The 22,153-nt window shown below is 40.1% G+C and overlaps 1 protein-coding gene across 1 annotated transcript in view; it reads left to right on the top strand.

The window, feature by feature from the left end:
* The window catches only part of LOC149580160 (putative membrane protein At3g27390), an 84,791-nt gene that overhangs the window by 15,668 nt on the left and 46,970 nt on the right, over positions 1-22,153 (top strand). Inside the window, exons 5-9 of the mRNA XM_089812971.1 lie at positions 9,681-9,969; positions 10,133-10,239; positions 10,423-10,597; positions 10,687-10,882; positions 10,991-11,234. Coding sequence (XP_089669097.1) covers positions 9,681-9,969; positions 10,133-10,239; positions 10,423-10,597; positions 10,687-10,882; positions 10,991-11,234 — 1,011 coding nt within the window. The remainder of the gene's footprint in view (positions 1-9,680; positions 9,970-10,132; positions 10,240-10,422; positions 10,598-10,686; positions 10,883-10,990; positions 11,235-22,153) is intronic.

Genomic DNA, 22,153 nt, shown 5'->3' with positions numbered 1-22,153 from the left:
ATTTGAATGCCTTATTTTGAACCCCATACATTATTAAGCCATTTGTCAAAAAATCTTCTTTAAGGTAAAAAATCGGAATAAATAGCAGCAAAGAAAATAGAAACAATTTTTTGATCTTGTTCTCTCATTTCTAATGGCAGTCCTCATATCTTCATTTGGGGAAAGGTGAAGAGATTTATAGGCATCAGGAGGGACCTTACCATCTCCTCCTTCTTCGGCTTTTGCATGGGCGACTCTGCCACAGTCTCCACTTCCTTTGGGAGGCTCCCCCCAATATTCCCCTGCCTTCCATTGCTGTCACCACAAATTTTCCATCAAAACTTTGTTAAGAGCGAAGAGCGGACAAACAGTTTCAGAGTCCTCTGTAAGAACTGCCTTATATGATGGTTTATCTCTTGAATGCAAAACTTTTTCTGCGACTGGTTGCTCATAAGAGTTTGAAGATTTTTTTAATCATTCCCACTCGTCGGTTCCAAGCATTTATCATTATTTATGTCATTGTTCTCTGTATTAACAGTGGTTGTCTCATCAATCGTATTCTTCTGGGTGCCTCTAGGGTTCTCCATGGCCATCTAACTTATTTCACATAAATGGAAAACAACCTAAATGGCCGGTCTCCAATGATAGCTTGAAACAAGTACAAAGGCGGGGAGAAAGAAACTACCAAAGAGCAAGAATAAAGGAAAGAAGAAAGAGAGTGTTAGCCGACTGGATGGTTCCGGCGGTGTTTTTGTATTCTGTAGCCGACGGAATGATGTCCGGCGGTGTTTCTGTATTCTGTTGCTGACGGGATGATGTCTGGCGGTGTTTTTGTATTCTGTAGCCGACGTCGTCAGTAAATAGTTTGTAGTGGATGTAATGTTGTGGCCAACGGACTCCTTTGGGAAGGTTCGGCGGTAGTATTTATATCTCGTCTGGGATCATTGTAAAGCATCATTCATCTACTATTGTGAATATAATTCTGCTGTTCGTATTCATTGTCTGTATGCGTTCATTTTCTTTACCTGTATGGTAAACATTTGGCGCCGTTGCCTTATGAATCTGGAAGGTGGGAGGAATGAAGATTAATGCCAAATCAGCTTAACAAGGATCGAAATAAGACAAAGGGAAAAGATGGAATCCGTATTGCGCAAGAGAATTTAATTCTAGCACAGCAAGTCGAACGCTGACGGAGATTTCAGAAGATTGCCGACGGAAACCGAAGCGCGGAGGAATTGTTGGAGGAGGCTCGGCAGCGGGTGGAATTGGTGGAAGAAGCACGGGAGGAGTTCTTGAATTTGTGTTCGCCGAGGGAAGAAAATTCAGATGGAAGAGCATCAACTCGCACGGCTCGCAGTGCCGAGGGAGCATGAGCATGGAGTGACCTCTTCGTCCGGGACAGACTTTCATGGGAAACAACTTTAGAAGATCCTTCTTCTTCACCAAGGTTTGTAGCTGTCGAGACCTCCGAGCAGTCCGCCGGTGTGGGAGAGTAGTCCGCTAGTGTGGGAGACCAGTCCAACGGTGTGGGAGTGCAGACCGCCGGCGTGGGAGTGCAGACCTCCAGTGTGGGAGACCAGTCCGCCGGCGTGGGAGTGCAGACCTCCGGTGTGGGAGACCAGTGCGCCGGTGTGGGAGTGCAGACCTCCAGTGTGGGAGAGCAGTCCGCCGGTGTGGGAGTGTAGACCTCTGGTGTGGGAGACCTTTTTGCCGGTGTGGGAGACCAGTCTGCCGGTGTGGGAGTATAGACTGTCGGTGTGAGAGTGCAGACTGCCGGTGTGGGAGTACAGATCGTCGGTGTGGGAGTGAAGAGCGCTAGTGTTGTAGGACTGAGCAACGCCTGTTTACAGAAACCAATTGTGATGGCGGGACCAAAAGAGAAACTGCCGAAGTTCAATGGCGATGGTACGGCCGATCCCATTCGACATTGCAAAATCATGTGAAACGATCTGGAGGGCAAATGGCATAACTGATGAAGATGACTGGATGAGGCAATTTCTGGCAACCCTACGGGGTGTGGCGATTGATTGGTTTTCGGATATCGATCCACAAAAGCTGAATACCTGGGATAACATTAAAAAAGAGTTCTTGGCGGAATTTAAACTCTTGCGGGATGATAATGAAATCGTAGCGGAAATTTTTAATACCAAGTAGGGGAAGCACGAAATTGTCCGTGTCTATGCTAGGAGATTAAAAGACTTAATAAACAAAATGGAAAGCAAGCCGACGGACGGATTGCAGAAAAGATGGTTCGTGGACGGCCTACGATCGGAATTGCGGAGGAAAATGAAAATTGTGCCACCGTCGTCATATGTGGATGCGTATAACAGAGCACTCGATCTCGAAAGTGAACAGAAGACAAAGAAGAAGAAAACTAGCTCATCTGATCTTGATGATGACAAGCATGCCGGAGATGATAGCAGCGACGATGAAGGCAGCAGCAAGAAAGTTTGGGTCCTACAGAAGGATATGGTTCGCATGATGGAGTTTAAAAATATGCAGAAGGAGCCAAAAGGAAGTGAGCTGTGGTGCACGGAGTGTAAGACAGACGGGCATACTAAAGGATCGTGTCCAAAGAACCAATTCTGTGACATTTGTCAGATCATGGGCCATTCGACAAAGGAGTGCCCTTTTAACATGAAGATAAGAGGATCTCCGCAAGTGTTTCTCACACAGGAGGCTTTCCCGTCGGGTAGTAGCGAAAACACGAATACCGCCGGTGCTACATCCGGAGGATATAAGAATAATAACAGAGGGCAAAATAACAACAATGCAAACAATAACAATAATAATGGGAGCCGAAGTCGAACCGAGTATGATGCAAACAGACGACTGATTGTTCAATGCCGAGCATGTAATTTGTGAGGTCATTTTGCGTGGGATTGTACAGCGGCAAACACACCAAAATTATTATGCAGATGGTGCGGACTCGGCGATCACGAAGATTCCAAGTGTCCAAAGTCTGGAGTAAACTTGATCGCTGTCGGCACAAATGTAGAGGAGGTTCTGGCAATTACACGCGGGCAAGCGGAAGCCGTGGAAGAGTCAGTTGGCAGCTAGTATGGAGAAGAATTCAAGAGTTTTGGCATCGGGAATTTGAGTTGCAAGCCCTTTCGGTTCCAGTAGCAAGAAACAGAAGACCAAGGAGGAACTCACTTATCTCACCGTCCAGTTTGAGAGTCTTAGTGGAAGCGAATGCCAGAAGTGGTGGCAGGAGATCCCTTAGGCAGACCAAATTAAACAGATTTTGATGCGGGCACAGGTACATTGGGCTATTCAGCTTCCCATCTTTTCTATCCGGTTGGTCGAATCAGTTTTACGCACCATGATAAAGACATATAACGCTCCGAGCAGAACGAGTACATTCCTGTACAAGCAGCATCAGATGACAGTATCTTTTAAACCTAGGGATTTCACTAGGGTTTTCGGCATCCCTGGCCCCAATGGGAGGAAAGTGGAAATCAAGAATCATAAACTGTCACGGGAACGAAAGGAGCATTGGATAGATCTAGTGTGCAGGGACCTTACACCTGTGGAAAGGGAGACAGCGGTCCAGGGGACAAAGTGCAGAGGGCTTCGCAGAGACTTTATTCGGGAGGGTCATTGGCGTTGTATCATGGACGTCATCAAGAGCAGGTTGACAAGCGCCACCCGAGCCTCAGATATCGCATTGCCGTAGATTGTCTTTGTGAATGGTATCATGCAAGGAGTGGTTTATGATTGGGCCTCAGTACTTGCCAACAGGATGGAGGAATTTATGACGCTTTAGCACCGAACATTTTTTATGCCGCACCATGCCATCGGGTTGTTTCTAGAGGCTACAGCTAGTCAAATTCCAATGGATGGCTTTGAGGCTCCTCCAAGGGGCAAGTTGGCAGACGGGGAGCCTCCCGTATTCTACTGGCGACATTTAGATACCGGAGGATCAGCATCGGGTCACAAGAAAGTACTCCGCGGATTGGCTGCTTCCGGGGAGACAGATAGCGGATGGGAGGGCACTTCGATGAGTGACGAGGCTGAGTCCGTGGAAGAAGAGGTGAGCACTTTGGTGAAAGCTGATGGTGAGGCAGCGGGTAGTGGGCCCACATTCTTTACCCCTCCTCAGCTGTCAACTTCGACGCACTTGACTACCTTTTCGACAGTCATTCCAGCGTTTGGTCAGCGTTGTACCCCGGTCCTTATGACTCCTCCAGCAGAGGCAGATGTCCCACGGACAGTGACGGAGGTGGTCCCATAGGCAGTGACGGATGTTGTCCCACGGACAGTCACCGAGTCATTACAGACGGCTGTAGCGGAGGTGATTCCAGTTGTACCAACAAATGTCACCGTCTCAGTCCCACCAAGAGCACAGTTGCCACCGCCAGAGTCTGAGCCGCAGGTTCGGTTGGAGGTCATTGATTGTGATGCAGTGGTCACTGTTTCATCATCTTTTTTAGCAGAGGGCGAGTCAGCCCAACCAGTACCGGAGAAGAACATGAAGCTTGCGCAGTTCGATCAACCGGAGGTGATGGATAGAGCTAGTGAGTTTCTGAGGCAGCAGTTTCAACTCACTCCGGCGAAGCAGGGTCCATCCATTCAATCTCCTAGGCATTCAGGAACATCACCAACAGTACCAGAGCCTCAGCTCCAGGAGGAGGGAATGCCACATGCCGTGGTTGCGCCAACAGCAGAGAAGGCAACACCGGATGTGGGCATGACTCCCGCTGATGAGGAGGAAAACAGTGAGGTGGAATGGTCGTTGGAGGCCTTCGTAAAGGAGGACTATGGGTCGGATGAGGACAGGTGCCGGGATTACCTTAGGACTATGAAGTCTGCATTGAAGAAGGGACACGATGTGGCAATTCAGGCCCTGACTCGGCGGAGGGAGTGGCACTTGACCAGAGCGTATATCTGTGGGATTTGTCCTCGGCGATTTCAGACTTGCTTTGTAGAAAGGGGCTGGCCGGCGATAGAGACAACTGAGATGTTGGCAGATTGGGCCACTGAGCCAGAGTTGGGACCCAGTGACACCCCTATGATGAAGTTGGCACATGAGATTGTGGGACTATACAAAGATGTTTACTATGGTCGTCGGCGTGCGGAGGTGGGCAGGGTTACAGCAGAGAGATCATTGGCAGTTGAGACTGAGGCTAGACAGAAGCTAGTTGTCGACTTGGCCGACCAACAGGCAGCATGGGCCACAGAGTGGGCAGCACTACTGGCAGATTTGGCAGTAGCGGTGCAGGAGAGAGATGTGGCTAAGCAAGGTATGGAGGCAGTGGTTCGAGATAAGGATGCGGCTAAGCATGAGATGCAGTTCGCTCAGACGCAGGCCATGGATGCGGCACTTCTTCTAAAGGAGGCCTTCGAAGTTAATTCTCAGATTCAGACAGATCTCCGCATCAAGACAGAGCAGGTGTATGAGTTACGTCGCCAGCAGCACACTTCTGGGACGCCCCCTTCTCTCTAGTATTTCTTCTGTGGTCTGTAAGTTGTTTCCTAATTTTGTTAGTCGTCAGGAGATGAGTATTTTTTTGGGGGGGATGGTGTTAGCTGACTGGATGGTTCCGGCAATGTTTTTGTATTCTGTAGCCGACGGAATGATGTCGGACGGTGTTTCTGTATTCTGTAGCCGACGGGGTGATGTCCGGCAGTGTTTCTGTATTCTGTAGCCGACGTCGTCAGTAAATAGTTTGTAGCAGATGTAATGTTGTGGTCGACGGACTCCTTCGGGAAGGTTCGGCGGTAGTATTTATATCCTGTCTGGGATCATTGTAAAGCATCATTCATCTACTATTGCGAATATAATTCTGTTGTTCGTATTCATTGTCTGTATGCGTTCATTTTCTTTACCTGTACGGTAAACAGAGAGGCCACATGAGTGCATTAAAATCAAGTTGAAAATGAAAGGAAAAAGGAAAAACAAAAAGGACATAGACACACATGGTGCAAATCCCTAAAAGAAAGTCTCTTTGGGGATCGCACCGCCAAACCCACACGTCCACTTAAGCACAGGCAAGCCAGAATCTTGTGCCAATTTGCAGACTCAGTTTTTCTCCCTCACTATGGAAACTTTTGAAAGTTACTGATGTTATAATTATGTGTTTTCTCTATAAGCTGCATATTATTATGAAATTATGGAGCAATATTTTCCAAACATGTTTGTTAGCTTGTTTGGGCTTCTATGATGCGATAGAACATTATTGCACTAAGTAGCAAGGCTAAAATGATAACCATTTTTTAGATATTTTGAATTGATATAAAATCCTTTCTTGGGTTAACCTTCAGCTTTGAGAGGTGTCCTCTGGGAAGTCACCTAGGGGTAGGGTGAGATTCGCAGTTAACATTGTCTTTTATTTTCCCTAATATTAACTATATCATGAACCTTGAGATTAGAACGTAGGGATTTACTTTGAAATCTTATTTTCTTTTACGAGTTCCGCTCATTCAGTCAAACAATTTGATAATAGTGATATAGCTCTCAGAATTCAATTGTGCAGTTTTTGAGTCAATTTATTGACCCATGTTTCATGAGTAGTGGTTCATTAAAACCTATCTCTCACGAGAATGAATGGAATACTTACATTCATTGCATTTAGGTGATGCTCATAAAGGTGAAGCACAACGACTTCTAAGGAGGTTACCCATCCTAGTACTATATCAGCTCAAGCACACTTAATCACAAAGTTTCCTCCAAGGTTAAACCACTTTGTTTGCAACCCCATTTGCAAAACCTGCAACAAGTGTTGTGCCTTATGAACTATTCATTGACTAATGAAACATGGGTCAATGAGTCAAACTACACATTTGAATCTTGATAGCAATATTGCAATTTAACTTGCTGTGGAAAATATCTCCTTGTTATCAATTGCTGAGCTTAAAGGGCTTTATAATGAATGGTTAATAAAGCACAACACGTGCTGAAGGTTTGCAAATGGGGTTGCAAGGAAAGTGAATTTAACCTCAGAGGAAACTCTATGGTTAAGTGCGCTTGATCTAGAGTAGTATTGGGATGGGAGACTTACTTGGAAGTCTTGGTGCTTCACCTTTGTGAGCATCACCTAGATTCAGTGAGTGCTAAGCGTTCCATTCATTCTCATGAGAGATGAGTTCGAGTGAGGCAGTACGAACATGGGTCAATGAGTGTGATTGAAAAATTACAGAGTATGGGCAATGGTATTTTCATGATATTTGCAATTGCTCTTGGAAACGTCTCTAGTCTCTATATGGAACATCATTAGTAGCTCACATCCATAGCCATGGCCATTACCATCTTCATGTTCTTGGCTAGGAATGTCATCAGGATATTCCGGACGGTGTATCGGGAGGTTCCCGACGGTGTATCGGGATGTACCCGTCAATGTAATGGGATGTATGCCATCAGGCCGACATGTATCGAGAAGGTTCTATTATTGTAGCCGACATGTATGTTGCCGACGGATACCTTCGGGAAGGTTCCTCGGATAGTATTTATATCCCCCTTCGGGATCATTGTAATCATCGGATGATATAGCATCATAAGCATAATGTAATATCTTGGCATATGCGAATATAGTTTTGCTATTCCTATCTGCTATTCTGTTCTTTTATCTATATGCATTATTTTTGGCTTTGCATGTAACCTGTTGGCATATGTGAATAAAGGAGTACTGTTGCTGTTCGTGTTCATTAGCTGTGTACAAGGAATTGATTATGCTTTTTGGGTCCACTCAAATTTTGGAAAATTTTCTTAGAACAAGGCTCTTGCATAAGGACGAGCATGCATTGACCATTAAATCAGAAAACCAAGCTTTCCATTCCCATTTTTCACCAATGGAATCAACATCCATTCATCTATTGCAAGTTATGTAGCAACCACACTATGATCACTGAAACCATAGTTATTTGTTGCTAGAGTGAATAATCTTAACTTGAAGCCTTATGTATCAATTGATTTTATTGAATATTCAAGATTGGTTTGTTATATTTTCTATCCATGCGTACTAGAATATTTTGAACATTAGAGGTAGACCCTTTTATCTGCAATGAACATCACCTTGGTTTGTCTATGTCATTGTCTTTTGTCTAACTTCTCTATGCTCTCGTCGATTCAAAAGAGCAAGAACCATCATTTACAAATGTCTTGATAGAAATATTGGCTCCCTTGTTGCTACATAGAAATCAATGTAGAATACAAGATACTTGGAAGGACATGCATTAGAGGAGAGGATCAAATTCTCTCTCTCTCTCTCTCTCTCTCTCTCTCTGGGCTTGTATGCCTTTTTCCTATCACACTTCCCTCTCTCCTTTATGCTTTAAGGGCTGTGTACTTGTTTTCACACCAGCCTCTTTCAACTCACTTTTTTGATGTCTACACCCTATACTAAAGCTCCCACCTGCTTATACTTGTCCACATTAATTGTTACACATGACCCCTCCGTGCCATAGTGATAGTGTTTAAACCCACCCATAAGTGCTCCTATCTCTTCCCAATTGCCCCTGCCTTCTATGGAGATGTGACAATTATCTACTATGAATGCAAATTTATCCCTTCCACAATAAATTTATGAATGTATACGGAAGGGGTTATCTCTAGCCTTGTTCAATGGATAGTGTTTTCCATGTTGATTTTGGTATAGGTAGTTTCATCTCAATAAATTTAATTGTACGTGCCCAACCAAGATCCAAGTGTCTATACCTCCGATTGATTTCCCTTGGATTAAATTGCGGCGCACTCTTGATATTCAAGAATTTCCTTAAAAGCTTTGAGAGAGGTTGAATCCTAATCCTGCCTAATTTTATCTAGGCCTGGGATTTGATGGCCTATCATATTGACATTTCACGACACTTTTGGCATTTATTTTCCTTTAATTTACGTCTCACCTAGAATTAGAGATTGTCAAAAAAAAATAACACTAGATTTAGTTAAAAGCTTAAATGCAAAATTAATATTAAAAAATCTAGCATTATGATAAAATAAAATATAAAGAACAATGTTTAGATTTTATCATTATTGTAGAAGGCTGGATGAACATTTTACTTATTTCTTTTTCATTTTTGTTTCTCTTCTATTTATTTCAATACCTTTAAAAAAGGTCATCTTTATCAAATTGGTGTATTCTTAAAAAATAATGGAGTTAGTTAAACAACCTTCCTCAAGAGTGAATATCTTGCTTTTCAAGGAAGACAAAATTTTAGTATCAAATTTACAAAACAAAACTCTTAAGACTCATTTATTACATTATAACAATGAGTAAATTCTAAAAGAATTTAACCGAATCAAAATCATTACATACATCTGCATTATTCATAGCGAATTAATCCCTGGCTTTGTAATGCTCCAATATTACAGAACAATAGTTAACCTTTTGAAGAATAATGCCTTCTTTGTGAGAATGCTAATAACCTATGCAGCTATGATCACTTTATTTCAGAGGATTTAGTATTGAATGGTTTGGGTCCCTCAGAGGGATATTTCTGCCATGTGTTTTCTGTTTTATCTGAGAAATGAACCTATAAGAATTGTGCCAGGAATCATTATGGAAAGTGTGTAATGGTATTTGTGAGTATAGATTGAATTGGGTGCAATGCAAATAGAAAGTGGAGCTTTGGACATAGTAAATGATGACTGAATGTTCTGATTAAGTTCTCTCTATTTATTATTCCATCCTGTTATTTGTTAGATTATTTTAGGGATATGTGTAGATGTGCTTCACTGATCATCCATTGTAAACTGTTTGAAGCTTGTTACAACTGCCAGGTTGTGTATTGGCTGGTTTATTGGGAATTCTTTTGGATGTGCCAATTATTACATTGATTGCAATATGGAAGGCTCCTTACATGCTTTTGAAAGGATGGTTCCGATTAGTTCAAGATTTTATAGGAAGAGAAGGACTGTTTTATGATACTGCCTGCTTACCGTTTGCCAGCCTTGCCATCCTTCTTTGGCCATTGGCAGTTGTTGGAGCTGTTTTAGCTGCATTTTTTTCAAGTTTTTGTATTGGCCTTTATGGTGCTGTAGTCGTGTATCAGGTACATGCAATTCATCTCACACACCTTTTTCTAATTTTTCTGTTACTTCATATTGCTTGTCAATCATAGTCCAGTATTTTAAAATTTATTTTTCCATTCTTGTTACGATCTATGGTTTTCCATATTCTGTGCTGTCTAATTTATCATCTAGTCTAATGTTTAGGAAGGTTCAATTCAACTGGGATCAAACTATATTGTGTCTGCAATAGCAATGTTCGATGAATATAGCAATGACTTGCTACACATGAGGGAAGGATCTTGTTTTCCAAGGTACTTTTGAATATCTGCACCTCCATATTTATGCCTACTTTTTAATGCCTAAAAGAATGACCGGCTTATAATGTAAGTTGAAGCTGATTCCTATCCTTTTCAAATGAACAATTCAATTAACACACATTACCAACCTTAAACAAGTTTGAGTTTATACATTGGTTTTATGCTGTTGGCAGCCAGGCCTGAGTACCGCCGCAAAAAAAAATCTTCCTCTGGACCTGCACAAAAATGCTGCTTAACTGATAAACAGAGAACAGACAGTGCTGTTAGGGAAGTCAACTCAGTTCCCCATAAACGCATTCCTGAGCGAACAAAGTCATTGAAGAAGACATTTCAACGATTTAACTCTGTGCAGGTTCATAAATAAGTATCAATATCCCTGAAATTGTAACCTTATGGTTAGAAGCTCAGTGCTGAAAGATCTTTAAAACTGAATTTTGGCAGATATGGGATCGACTTTTTCATTCCTGTGAGTTTTATGGAAGAGCTCTGGTGCAAGGAGGTGTGATAAGGCTTTCAGACATTGAGGAGTGGATCTCCACTGGGAAGTCTCGAATTCTAAGTGTTGGTCTTTTGGCGTACAGCATTCTACAGACTCTTCTTCACCCTGCGAATTTTGATTCCCTTGACTTCCTACTCTGTATGGAATTCTACTCCCTGTGTAGACAAATTGATTGGTACAGTAGGGTAGCTTTGAATCAATTTTTTTGTACTGAGAACTTGAGCTTCACAGTCTGTATTTTTGCAGCTGATGGTGCAGAGTTGACAAAGTCCGATAGAGCTGATGATCGAGTGGTTGAGTGGTTCTTTCACCCATTGATGATCATGAAAGCACAAATTCAATCATCCAAGCTTGAAGACAGCGAGGCCCTCTACTTGAGCAAACTAGTACTTGTGAGTAATAGTCCTGAACGCATGGAGACATGGATAAATGGCGGGATTCCACCCAGGGATGAGGTGAAGAAGGCTGAATTGGAGGGATTGAGCAGAAGGTATGGAGGTTGATTTCTTAAATGATTCTTTAATTAAGATAGGAAAACAGGCAATAGATGGGACCTTTAAAGGGAATAAAAAATCATATTGCACTTTTCAAGAAACTTTATGTAAAATATCATTGGAAAATGAGTCTTTGAATAATGAAAGCCCTCATGTTGATTTATTTATCATAGTTTTCTCTAGCAGTAACTTCACTCTCTGGCCAGGGAGATTATATGGCCTTCTGCGGCTGCTCATCCAGCAGAAGTGGCTAACATCCCGTTTTCTTCAAGAAATTGTCAACCATTAGATGTGCAGCAGGCACAATCTTGGTAGTCGATTGTATAATTAGTGTTTGTGTACTTTATGAATTATGTTTTCTAAGTTTCTTGTTTTAGTTGTCTTTGTGATGCTTAATTGCATCTTTTTCTCAAATAGATTATGACATATTGCTGAAATTTTAGATCCATGTGAACACAACTTTTTCTTTTGTTGCTTGTTATTCCAGGAGTTTTGTAGAGAAGCTCTTGATTTATAGTTTTATATGTTATATTTTTATGTTGCAATGTAATGAATGGGTGACTTGGGGTTCTCATTTGATGGAATGTTTTGATTCCCTCACAATGGCACACTCTTTTAAACATACTGTAATCCTTCTCTGGGTTATTTTTGACACCTTTTATGTTCGTGGATTGGAGCCAAGTTTGAATGAGGTCTAGCGAGTTGTGCTGGAGTGATTCTTTTTCTGGCTGATTTTAAATTTTCCTTTCTAGTCATTCTTTTGTCCTTCACAATGTATCATGCCATTCTTTTGTCCTTTACAATGTATCATGTCATTCTTTTGTCCTTTGCAATGCCTCATGCCATTCTTTTGTTCATTTGTTTCTAAATATATGCCTTCTCTTGGTAAATACTTTGGGCATCAGTGGATAGGCAATGCTTGGTTTGTTCTACCTCATTATCATGAGGTGAAACTATAGAGTACAAAATTTGAAAAATAAGTCAAGTAATTGAAAATTCTAGTTTGGTAATCGCCTACGACGTAAAAGACGATCTATATAAATTAATCTTAACTTGCCTTTTTTTCAGATATTAAAGATGCTTTTTCATGCCTCAACTTACAGAAAAAAAGAATGATGGAAAACCTCTTCCCCTACTCAACTCTGCTTACCATTTCATAAATTTCATAGTACAGGTAGGAAGTATGGGTTATAGGCTATTTTGTTTACCAAGTCCTAAGTAGGTTTTCTCTAGGTGCACTTCAACATGTATGCATAGTCTTCCAGTGAACTTAGTAGTTCATGAACCTATCCCTTCATTGAATACTTAGGTGGTTTCATTTTCCTTCTTGTTGAAGGGGAGGAACTGTGCTTCAGGATTTGAGAGGGAGAAATGAAGGCTACATGCGAGTGCTAAAAATGAAAGAACCTCAAATGGCCGAGAATGAAACAATTGGACGTAGTTAAATTCCAAAATGTAAAATAGTGGTTATTGAGGAAGGTAGGTGACATATGAAGAAAATGTAAAATCCTAAGCCAATTGTTTTGAGATTTTTGCAACTAGGGGTCTTTCATAAGGGCATGGAAACAGAGCCAAAGCAAGGAACAAGACATATCATGTACAAGGTAGTCCATATAAGATTTCTCGGATTGATTATCATTGATGAACCACAAGCAGATAAGATAAAATAAGATAAACCTATTAATGTCCAACAAGAGACCACGAGGTTCTAAGGGACTGGAAAGTACATAGAGAAGAAACCGCTAGTAGTAGGAGCACCAAATAGTGCCTGAATGAAGACAAGACAAGAAGGAAAAAGAGCAACAATCAAGAAGGACAAACCACCTAACTACCACTACTCCTCACAGTTAAGAAGTAGTGAAGAACTCAGGGGTGCTGCCTAGAACGAGAATGGGCCCGAGCCGCCTCGAAGAACCACTGGGAGTTAGGGTTAGGTGATGTTGTCAGGTATAGCCTTTGCGAGGTCTCACAGACTTGGTGTGAATCAAAGAGTAGCAGTCTTGGTGTGAATCAAAGAGTAGCAGTGGGGTTGCTTTGTACCCTAGGACAGGGTATCGGGAACGAAAAATAGAGGTGATGAGCTGGTCGGTAGACTACACTGAAGAAGACTGAGGTTGCAAGATGTGATTTTGAAGTGGTAGGGTCTCTTGAAGATAAAGTTCCAAACAATGTTGATTCGTAGACCTGAAAAAGGAGGACAGGGATGTGCACTCTCTGAAAATGCAGTAGAACCTCCCTTTGATCTCATAAAAGATAGGGCAGTGGAAAATAAAGTGGATCTCAATTTCCACCTCCCCAAGCTGACAGAGATGATAAACCCTCTCCTCCTTGTCAATCTGATGGTCGGTCTGAATCTGTAGTTGATGGGAGCCTACTCTAAGAGCCTAGTAAGATGTGGAGGGCATTAGTTCAGCGACAAGTGATGTACCAAGGGCATGCAATGATCCAATCTTGGATATCCATAAAGTGTTTCGCATAGAAATCCATCCTTGGCCGAAGACACCCCAAAGGGTTGCTCCAAGTTGTGATAATATATTGTCTATAGATGTTAGTCTTGATGCCCTCTTGTTCAATTCCCACGGAGAGGGCAAGAGGTGAGCAGGGGCATCCAGAGAGAACTAAAAGGGGGGAAGATAGTCCATCGAGATCCCAACCGAACCCAGAAGAGCATCGAGATCCCAATTGAACCCAGAAGAGCAGAAGTCTGTGCGAACAAATTGTGAGCCCTACTCGTAGAGTTGGAGCTTGCAATCATCTCGGAAGAGCAGTAGGCCAAGTAGGAAATCTATAGTGGCCCTCAGAGGAGTCAGCAAAAGCATGCAACTAGTGGAGAAACCAGACCAGATCAAAGATGGTGCGAAGCCTAAAGGGATGGGCCCCAAACTTGGCTAAGATGATATTGAGGGGGGTGGATTGGTGACACCTAATAATATGTCAAAGAAGAAGGGTTGGAACCTGCTCGATCGAAGCCCAACCCGACTCAAGGAAAGAAGACCCCCACACAATGGAGCCATAGAGGACAGTCGATCTGACCAAAGAGTCCAAGAGAGACATCTTGGTCGTGGTATCCTGAAAGTGATGTCTGAATCACCGTCTCTCTAATATGGCAAGGGAGAGCCTCTTGTTCACATAGGGTTCATAGAAGGTCTTGGGCTGAAGCAGGGCCCTGATAACTTAACCCCCAAGAATAGGAGGAAGTGATCTCAATCTTCTCCCCTTGAAAGTAGGAGTGGGGATGTGAGGTCTTCAAACAATTGAAGATCATATCGCGGGTCTTGCCCAAGTTCACGACTAACTGCCACGAAGCACAAAAGGAAGCCAACCATTAAGGAGCCGCTAGAGTCCTTCAGGGGAGGATGCTAAGTGGACCATATAGATTAGAACTTGGTGTAAAAGACAACCATCACTGAGGAGCAAGAAGTCATGAAGAAGGTCTCTTACTCATTAATGTAGATACCAAAAAGAGGGGGGGAGTGAGGACATCCCCGCTTCACCTTGATGGTGCTCCAAATGTTGTCTGAAAACCCCTCAGGGGTTCTAAATCTTCCCACCACACATATAATCTCATAATAATCGTTAGAAGGACCTCCAAAATCCCGATCTTCCTAAGCCTCTAGAAGAGGCGCGTCCTAGGCATAGAATCAAATGCTTTGTGGAAGTCTAAAACTAGTAGTAGGATTTCATTGAGTAGTGTTGAGCCTTCTAAATATTAGTCTGTGAAGTGAGAATGTGATCCATGGTCTGGTACTTTGCTCGGAAACCAGCCTGCCATTTGGCCCTACAATGTTGGCGGTTGAGCTATCAAGATATCATAGTAACATGGGGACACGCCCTCAACATCTTTGCCCGCCGCACTTGAGATGGGCACACATCGAGGATAGGGGATGGTGTTCTCACATCCCCAACGATGCCACCAATTCGCCATCGGCAGGGGGACATCCCCGCGTCCCCACTAAAGATAGGGGGACGGGGATGGGAACATTAAAAAGTGCAATTTTTATTTATTTCAAAAGGTTTTATTATATTGTTTTTATTGTTTGCTAACCCTAGGGTATGTGGGGCCCATTTGGGGGTTGAAATCCCATTAAATCTCTTGTTTTTTCAATTTTCTATTCATTTCATGGTTTTCCAAATTTTGCAACAGCATCAAGCAGAGTGAAAAGCTCATAGAAGGGTGTGATTATTTGAGTGAAGAGAGTGTGTGGAAGGCAAAGAGGAGTAAGAAAGAGCAAGAAGAAGAGGAGAAGGAAGATTTTTCAGCTTGTTTAAGAGATTTTTCATTTCCAAATTTTTGTTGTTTAAATTTAATTAAAGAAATTGTGTTTTTGAAGGGCATAGCTGAAAGCATATATTTATTTTATATATATATTTTTTTCATTTTGTGAAATGCAGTGTGAAAATGAGTTCCCAAGATCATGACTCAAGTGGGTCAAATCATAGTGATGATGAGATGGATTTAGAGGCCCATTCTCATAGTAGCCAAGAAGATTATAACCTTGAGGCTGAACGTGATGAAGAGAATGAGGAAACAGATTCACAATCAACAAATAATTGGCCACCTGGTCCACTGGCTACAAATTTCCCCTCCACTCAGTTCGCAAAGTGGGCTAGGGGTAACTGTCATGTCCCCACTTTAGTTTGACTAGCAAAGTTATGTGAGTTAGCCTATCATGGGGTCTCATAGGCTAGTAGTTGTCGATAGAGATCCATATAGGATATTTAGTGACCAGGCTTGACTTTATAGGTAGTTGGGAGCCAGTTGTGTGCAGTTCCTTGACTTTAGGGGGTATCCCTACATTTTAGGAGGATGTGGCAGTTTCCAGATTTGAGGTTCCATGGGACCATTCCATAGTTTTAGTTTCAGGATGATAGGGTGTGTTCCCTAGTTTCTAGGAGCATCCCTAAATTATAGGGAAGGGATTGCCAGTTGACCCATCTCGTCCGGTATCAGTTACAGACATGTGACATGGTCAGTTTCATGTTTATTTGGTTGGTTTGGGATTTTAGAGGCAAAATGGGGAATATTTCTAATATATTTAAATATTTCATAAGTTGGCATTTAAATAATTTATAATAAGGCTATTTATATAGCCATTTCAGAGTAATAAGGGGAACATGGCTTCGTTTGGTCAGATGTGCCCTTTTGTTATAGCTCAGTGGAAAGGTCTTGAATATAATAAACTATTTTCACTATTCGGAGACTTTTTGGTGCTTTGAGTTATGACATTTTAATAAAGTAATGTTTCCTATAGCTTGGATGCCTTTATTTGGGAAAATGTTATTTTATTATAAAGTGCAAATGTAATTCTCATTTAGCGTTCGATTTGTACTTGGTAGGAGTTATAAGGACATGACGACCTAATTGTGGACTATCTTTTGACATTTGAAACTTGTGAGATTGGAAATTACTCTAGTGGAGTGATTCAGAGGATTGGGATGAAAATCCTAAGTCTGGAGTATTGGGACGCAAACCTCAACAAGAATTTGGTGATTCAGTATTGGAGTTGGAAGGTACTATTCTTTGTGGCAAGGATCGACCTTCTTCATAGCACCATTTATTAGAAGGAACATCACATTTAGCTAGGCGGCCAGCCTATTCCAACTTGTGCGTTTCTTCGAGAGACAACTCGAACTTGTATTGTGGGTGCCATTCCTTATTAGCAGCCATGTTTTGGAGTTTGGAGATCATGCAGGGGTTTGTGACAATGAGCTCTCCATCTTTTGTGATTGTAAAACCCTTCTACAATTGGCGTTAGGTTTATTGCAGACAACAACAAATCCATTTGATATATTTATTTCTTTGAATGGAAAAATCTGAATATTATGCTTGGTACGATTTGAATCATTTCCAAATTGTTAAGTGTTTCAACATATGAATGTTGCTCATCATTCCTAGTTCGAAGTTATTTGTTATTTGTCATTTACTTTCATAACCTAAAAACTTGAAAACGAGGAAAAACCAAAAAGAAATTAGAATTCTATAAAGTCTATTCAGAGGTACAAAATTCTGGTCAAAGTCTCGAATTTTGAAACAAACATCAATTTCCAAGGTCACCGGGATTGGGGATCTTTCAATGATATCAGAGCTTTGATCTTGTCAGCCTGTGAATTTTATCGATACTTCTATGCATCCAGGTAGAGCTGAGATAAACAAATTTTACACACACAAGAGAGCTCAAGTCGAGCAATGGTTTGAAATTGAACAAGAAACTATTATGGTAGATGAACAGAGAGGTGCCAGACAAAACTAAATGGAGGAGGAAGAGAGGGAGATAATGCAAAATCTCATCACTACACAGCCTGGGATAGTTCAGACCTTGGAAAGGTTACATGGTACCTTGGGACGGATGGAGTTGGATAGACATGGAGGCAGGCATGAGAGACAGAGGCGGAGCAGATCAGCTTCAGTCGCATGAAGTTAGCATAGTCATAGATTCCACACATCAGTTGGGAGCTTAGTTTATTCCAACAATTAGGCATGTCCTTGTACACCAGTTAGGGATAGACCCCTATTTCTGCAGTTTGTATCAAGTGAGAAACTGACACAGGTAGAACCATCCGAGGTGGGATTCCAAGATTCAGTTGTGGCAACCATAGATGAGTGGAGAGCCCTGCCTCTAGAGGTTAGGGACGCTGTCATGTCCCCATTTCCAATAATAATTAAATAAGAAAATATTATTAAATCAGTAATAAGAGTAAAGTTAAATAAAATTAAATAGAATTTTAATTAAATTAAATGTAATTCAAGCCATGTTAATAATATAAAATTAACTATACTATTAATATAATAATATAGTAATTATAATTAAATAAATAAATGAGTAAATCTATAGACTAAATAAGTAAATAATAATAAATATTAATTCAAATCGAAATAAATCTATTATGAATATGATATAGTTAATATCATAATAATTATAAGATAATAACAACATTATTTGAAAGATAAATAGCAAAGTGAAAAGTATACACCAAATAACCAATGATTTGAATTAAACAATTTTTAAATACCATATTACTTCCATCGATCATTCAAGGCAATGCATTCTTAATATTGTCCAAAAGCACTAAATACAAAATGATGCGATTAATAGATACAACTAATGCGACTCTTGTAATGCTTCTCAATATTTCAAATGGAGAAGACATAAAAATGGAAGCGATTGATTTACAGAAAAAAGGGGGCGTGAAGAGTTTCAGGGCTGCGTGGAAGTATTGGAGGCCACATCCATTATAGAAGACATAAATTGCAATTACAAGGAGCTGTGTCCAAGTTGTCAATAGCTGGAGATTCAATCTATCTACCATGAGTGTTGGGAGGAAGGAATCATTAAAAATTGAGAAGGCACGAGGAAGAATAGTAATTACAAGCAAGATAGGGATCAAATAACCTGTGGCGGACAAAACGTTTCAGGGCAAAGACATTGAACAATTCTTCTGATTTTCTTGAGCAGACATCCTCTATGGTACTAGTCGCATACGAGCAATATTGCAGCACGCCCTTTTGGTTATCAGATACACAAGAGGAATATTGAAACATATAATATAATCATTTCTTGCTACGTATTGGGGAATAGATTCAATAATATAGGAAGGACAAACATCAAACAAAATTTTTCAAAATGTCACAATAATCTGCCTCACCAACAACAGAGATTGAATGTAGTAAAATCAGTGTCAGGATTTGAATACTTTAATATATATAGCTGTAGGAATAGATATGAACCAGTAATGATGTTTGAGAACATATAAAGTATTGGCCCTCACCATACTCCCATCAACTTGCACAATTGATCCTGAACAAATATTCCATATCTCACCATACTCCCATCAACTTGCACAATTAATCCTGAACCAATATTCCATACATTGATATAATCCATATATCTATATAGAGATGGAATATTTGTTCAGGATCAATTGTGCAAGTTGATGGAAGTATATATATGGATTATATCAATGTACATTGTATGGAATATTTCTTCAGGATCAATTGTGGACGTTGATGGGAGTATATATATAGATATATGGATTATATCAATGTATGGAATATTTGTTCAGGATCAATTGTGCAAGTTGATGGGAGTATGGTGAGGGCCAATACTTTATATGTTCTCAAACACCATTATTGGTTCATATCTATTCCTACAGCTATATATATTAAAGTATTCAAATCCTGACTCTGATTTTACTACATTCAATCTCTATTGTTGGTGAGGCAGATTATCATGAAATTTTGAAAATTTTTGTTTGATGTTTGTCCTTCCTATATTATTGAATCTATTCCCCAATACGTAGCAAGAAACGATTATATTATATGTTTCAATATTCCTCTTGTGTATCTAATAACCAAAAGGGTGAATATATATATATAAGCTAAAAGTGGTATCAAATATTGCAAGTATTAAGTATCCAATCCAATTGTCCCATAATCTTAAAAATACTATTAGAAGAGGACATTATAGTGGTATTAGAGCATAATCCTGCTATCCTGTGAGTTAAGGCTTATGGAAACTTATGAAAGGAGAACAAATAAAACTACAATGAACGACTTAGCAAATGAAGTGAGAACATATATGGAGCAAACCCTCCAAACCAACCAAACTGTATTGAATCAAATGGAGAAGTCAAACTAGGCCCTCTTGCAAGCATTACAAAACATGGGAAACTCGATCAATAATTTGAGAACTCAACCTAACATAAGGAGAGAAACTAATTCAGTCCATTCTGAAAATAACAATGTAACTTCAAGCTCCAACCTGCCTCAACCTACATTCCTACCTAGGAGAGTGAATCTAAGAAAGGAGGAAGGAGTCGAGCAACCCCTAACTAGTACAAAAAATATTGTGAGGGCATATGCTGCTCTAGAACCTAACATTAGAGAAGTGATATCTTTAAGAGAATTTTGTGATGATAAACAAAGGGAAACGTCTAGAAGGGCTGTAAATGAAGAAATCAAACATAAAATTAACAAAATAAAGCTTCCACATTTTGATGGCTCAGAAAAGATGACACCGTGCTAATGGTTAGAAAAATTAAACACATTTTTAATTCTAAATCCCATGACGGAAGAAGATGCATTGCAATTTGCTATAGTGCATCTAGAGGGAGCAGCACATGATTGGTGGACCCATGTATCTCATTGGGACATAAAGATGTAAAATCCTATGAAGAATGCTCCCAAAAGGTCATGAATAGATTTGATGATAAGGACATCAAATGGTATTTCCAAGAACTAACTCAACTCAAACAAACTGAAACAGTGGAAAATGATGCTCACAAATTTCAAGAGTTGTCAGTTATGGTTCCAGACGTTTCCCAAAAGAGACTTACTCATATATTTATAGAAGGATTAATAGACTCCACAAGGCATTTTGTCAAACCGCATGAACCACAAAACCTGGAAGAAGCCATTAGAAAAGCAAAAATGGTAGAATCAAATTCATCAAAGGAAAGATCTAAGAATTTCCCGACAAAGGCAGAACATAGAAATGAAGACTCAAGCAAAGACCAAAAAGAGAAAGAATGTTATTTCTGCAAAGTGAAATGGAGCAGAGGACACCAATGCCTGAGCAAGGAAGCCCAAAAGCAAACAGAGGATACATTGAAGAAAGGCATATGTTTTAGATGTAGAGGCCCTTGGGAACTTGGACATAAGTGTGATAAGAAAAGTCAACTCCATAAAATTTTGAAGCAACGCATGAAATAATTAATGAAGAGACTTCAAACAAAAGTACAAACGGTGATCAAGAGAGGATATGGAAATATCAAATCATTGAAGCTTTGAGGAGGTTCAACTTAGGAAATGTAAATATCAAACAATACATATATGTACATATTTTTATGATTATTAATAGAACTTTAAAATTCAATTTAAATAAAAGGAAAGAGTGGAAATTAAGGGAGAACTGCTCGTGACACCTTGTTGTTAGCACCTTCCTAAGAGTGCAATTAAGGGAGAATAGCTAGGGAACCCTATTGCAGTGGTATGTTAGGGAGAACTATGGTAAGGACACCCTATTGCTCTGTAATTCAGGGAGAACCACTAGAGCACCCTATTGCAGAATTAGTTGAGGGAGAACCATTAAGGGCACCCTATCATAGTGATAGTAAATGGAGAATTGCTAGCAGGGCACCCTACTACACTGTGGTTATGGGAGAATTGCTAAGGCACCCCATTACAAAGAAATAGTTATAGAGATCTTGGTATGAGATAAAGTCTCACCTAAGTATTATAAAGAGGGGTATTCCTAAAGGGATACCTGTTGAGACCTTAGGGTGAGATAAAGTCTCTCCTAAGGATTGTAGAGAGGGATAATCCTAAAGGAATATCCATAAGAGGCCTTAGGAAGAGATAAAGTCTCTCCGAAGGATTAAATAGAGAGGGGCAATCTGAAAGAAATATCCCTAGAGACCTCGGAAGAGATAAAGTCTTTCCCACGGTTTATATGGATTATTCATTAGGAGTCATCATGGAGCAAGCAACTAATAATGCTTCGATACATAAAGATAAGTTCTTTCTCGTTCTTAGTAATTCTTAAATTGAATTTTGAGATCTTTGAATTTATATTATAACTATCTAATCCAAAAATTGAAATTGTTGTCATAGGATTATGATCAAATCACAAAAAACTTAAAATAAAAAAATAAAATAAAATAATAAAAAAATAATTTTAAAAATAAATAAATAAATAAATGCATTGCTTGAGGACAAGCAATTTGAGGAAGGGCGGATTGTCATGTCCCCATTTCCAATAATAATAAAATAATAAAATATTATTAAATAAGTAATTAGTAAAGTTAAATAAAATTAAATAGAATTTAAATTAAATTAAATGTAATTCAAGCCATGTTAATAATATAAAATAAACTTTATTATTAATATAATAATATAGTAATTATAATTAAATAAATA

The sequence above is a fragment of the Cupressus sempervirens genome, chromosome 1 (assembly GCF_028749045.1).
Source record: "Cupressus sempervirens isolate cs-2001-9-10 chromosome 1, ASM2874904v1, whole genome shotgun sequence".
NCBI lineage: Eukaryota > Viridiplantae > Streptophyta > Pinopsida > Cupressales > Cupressaceae > Cupressus > Cupressus sempervirens.
Note: the sequence above shows the minus strand (reverse complement) of the source record. Positions and strands in the feature narration are given on the sequence as shown.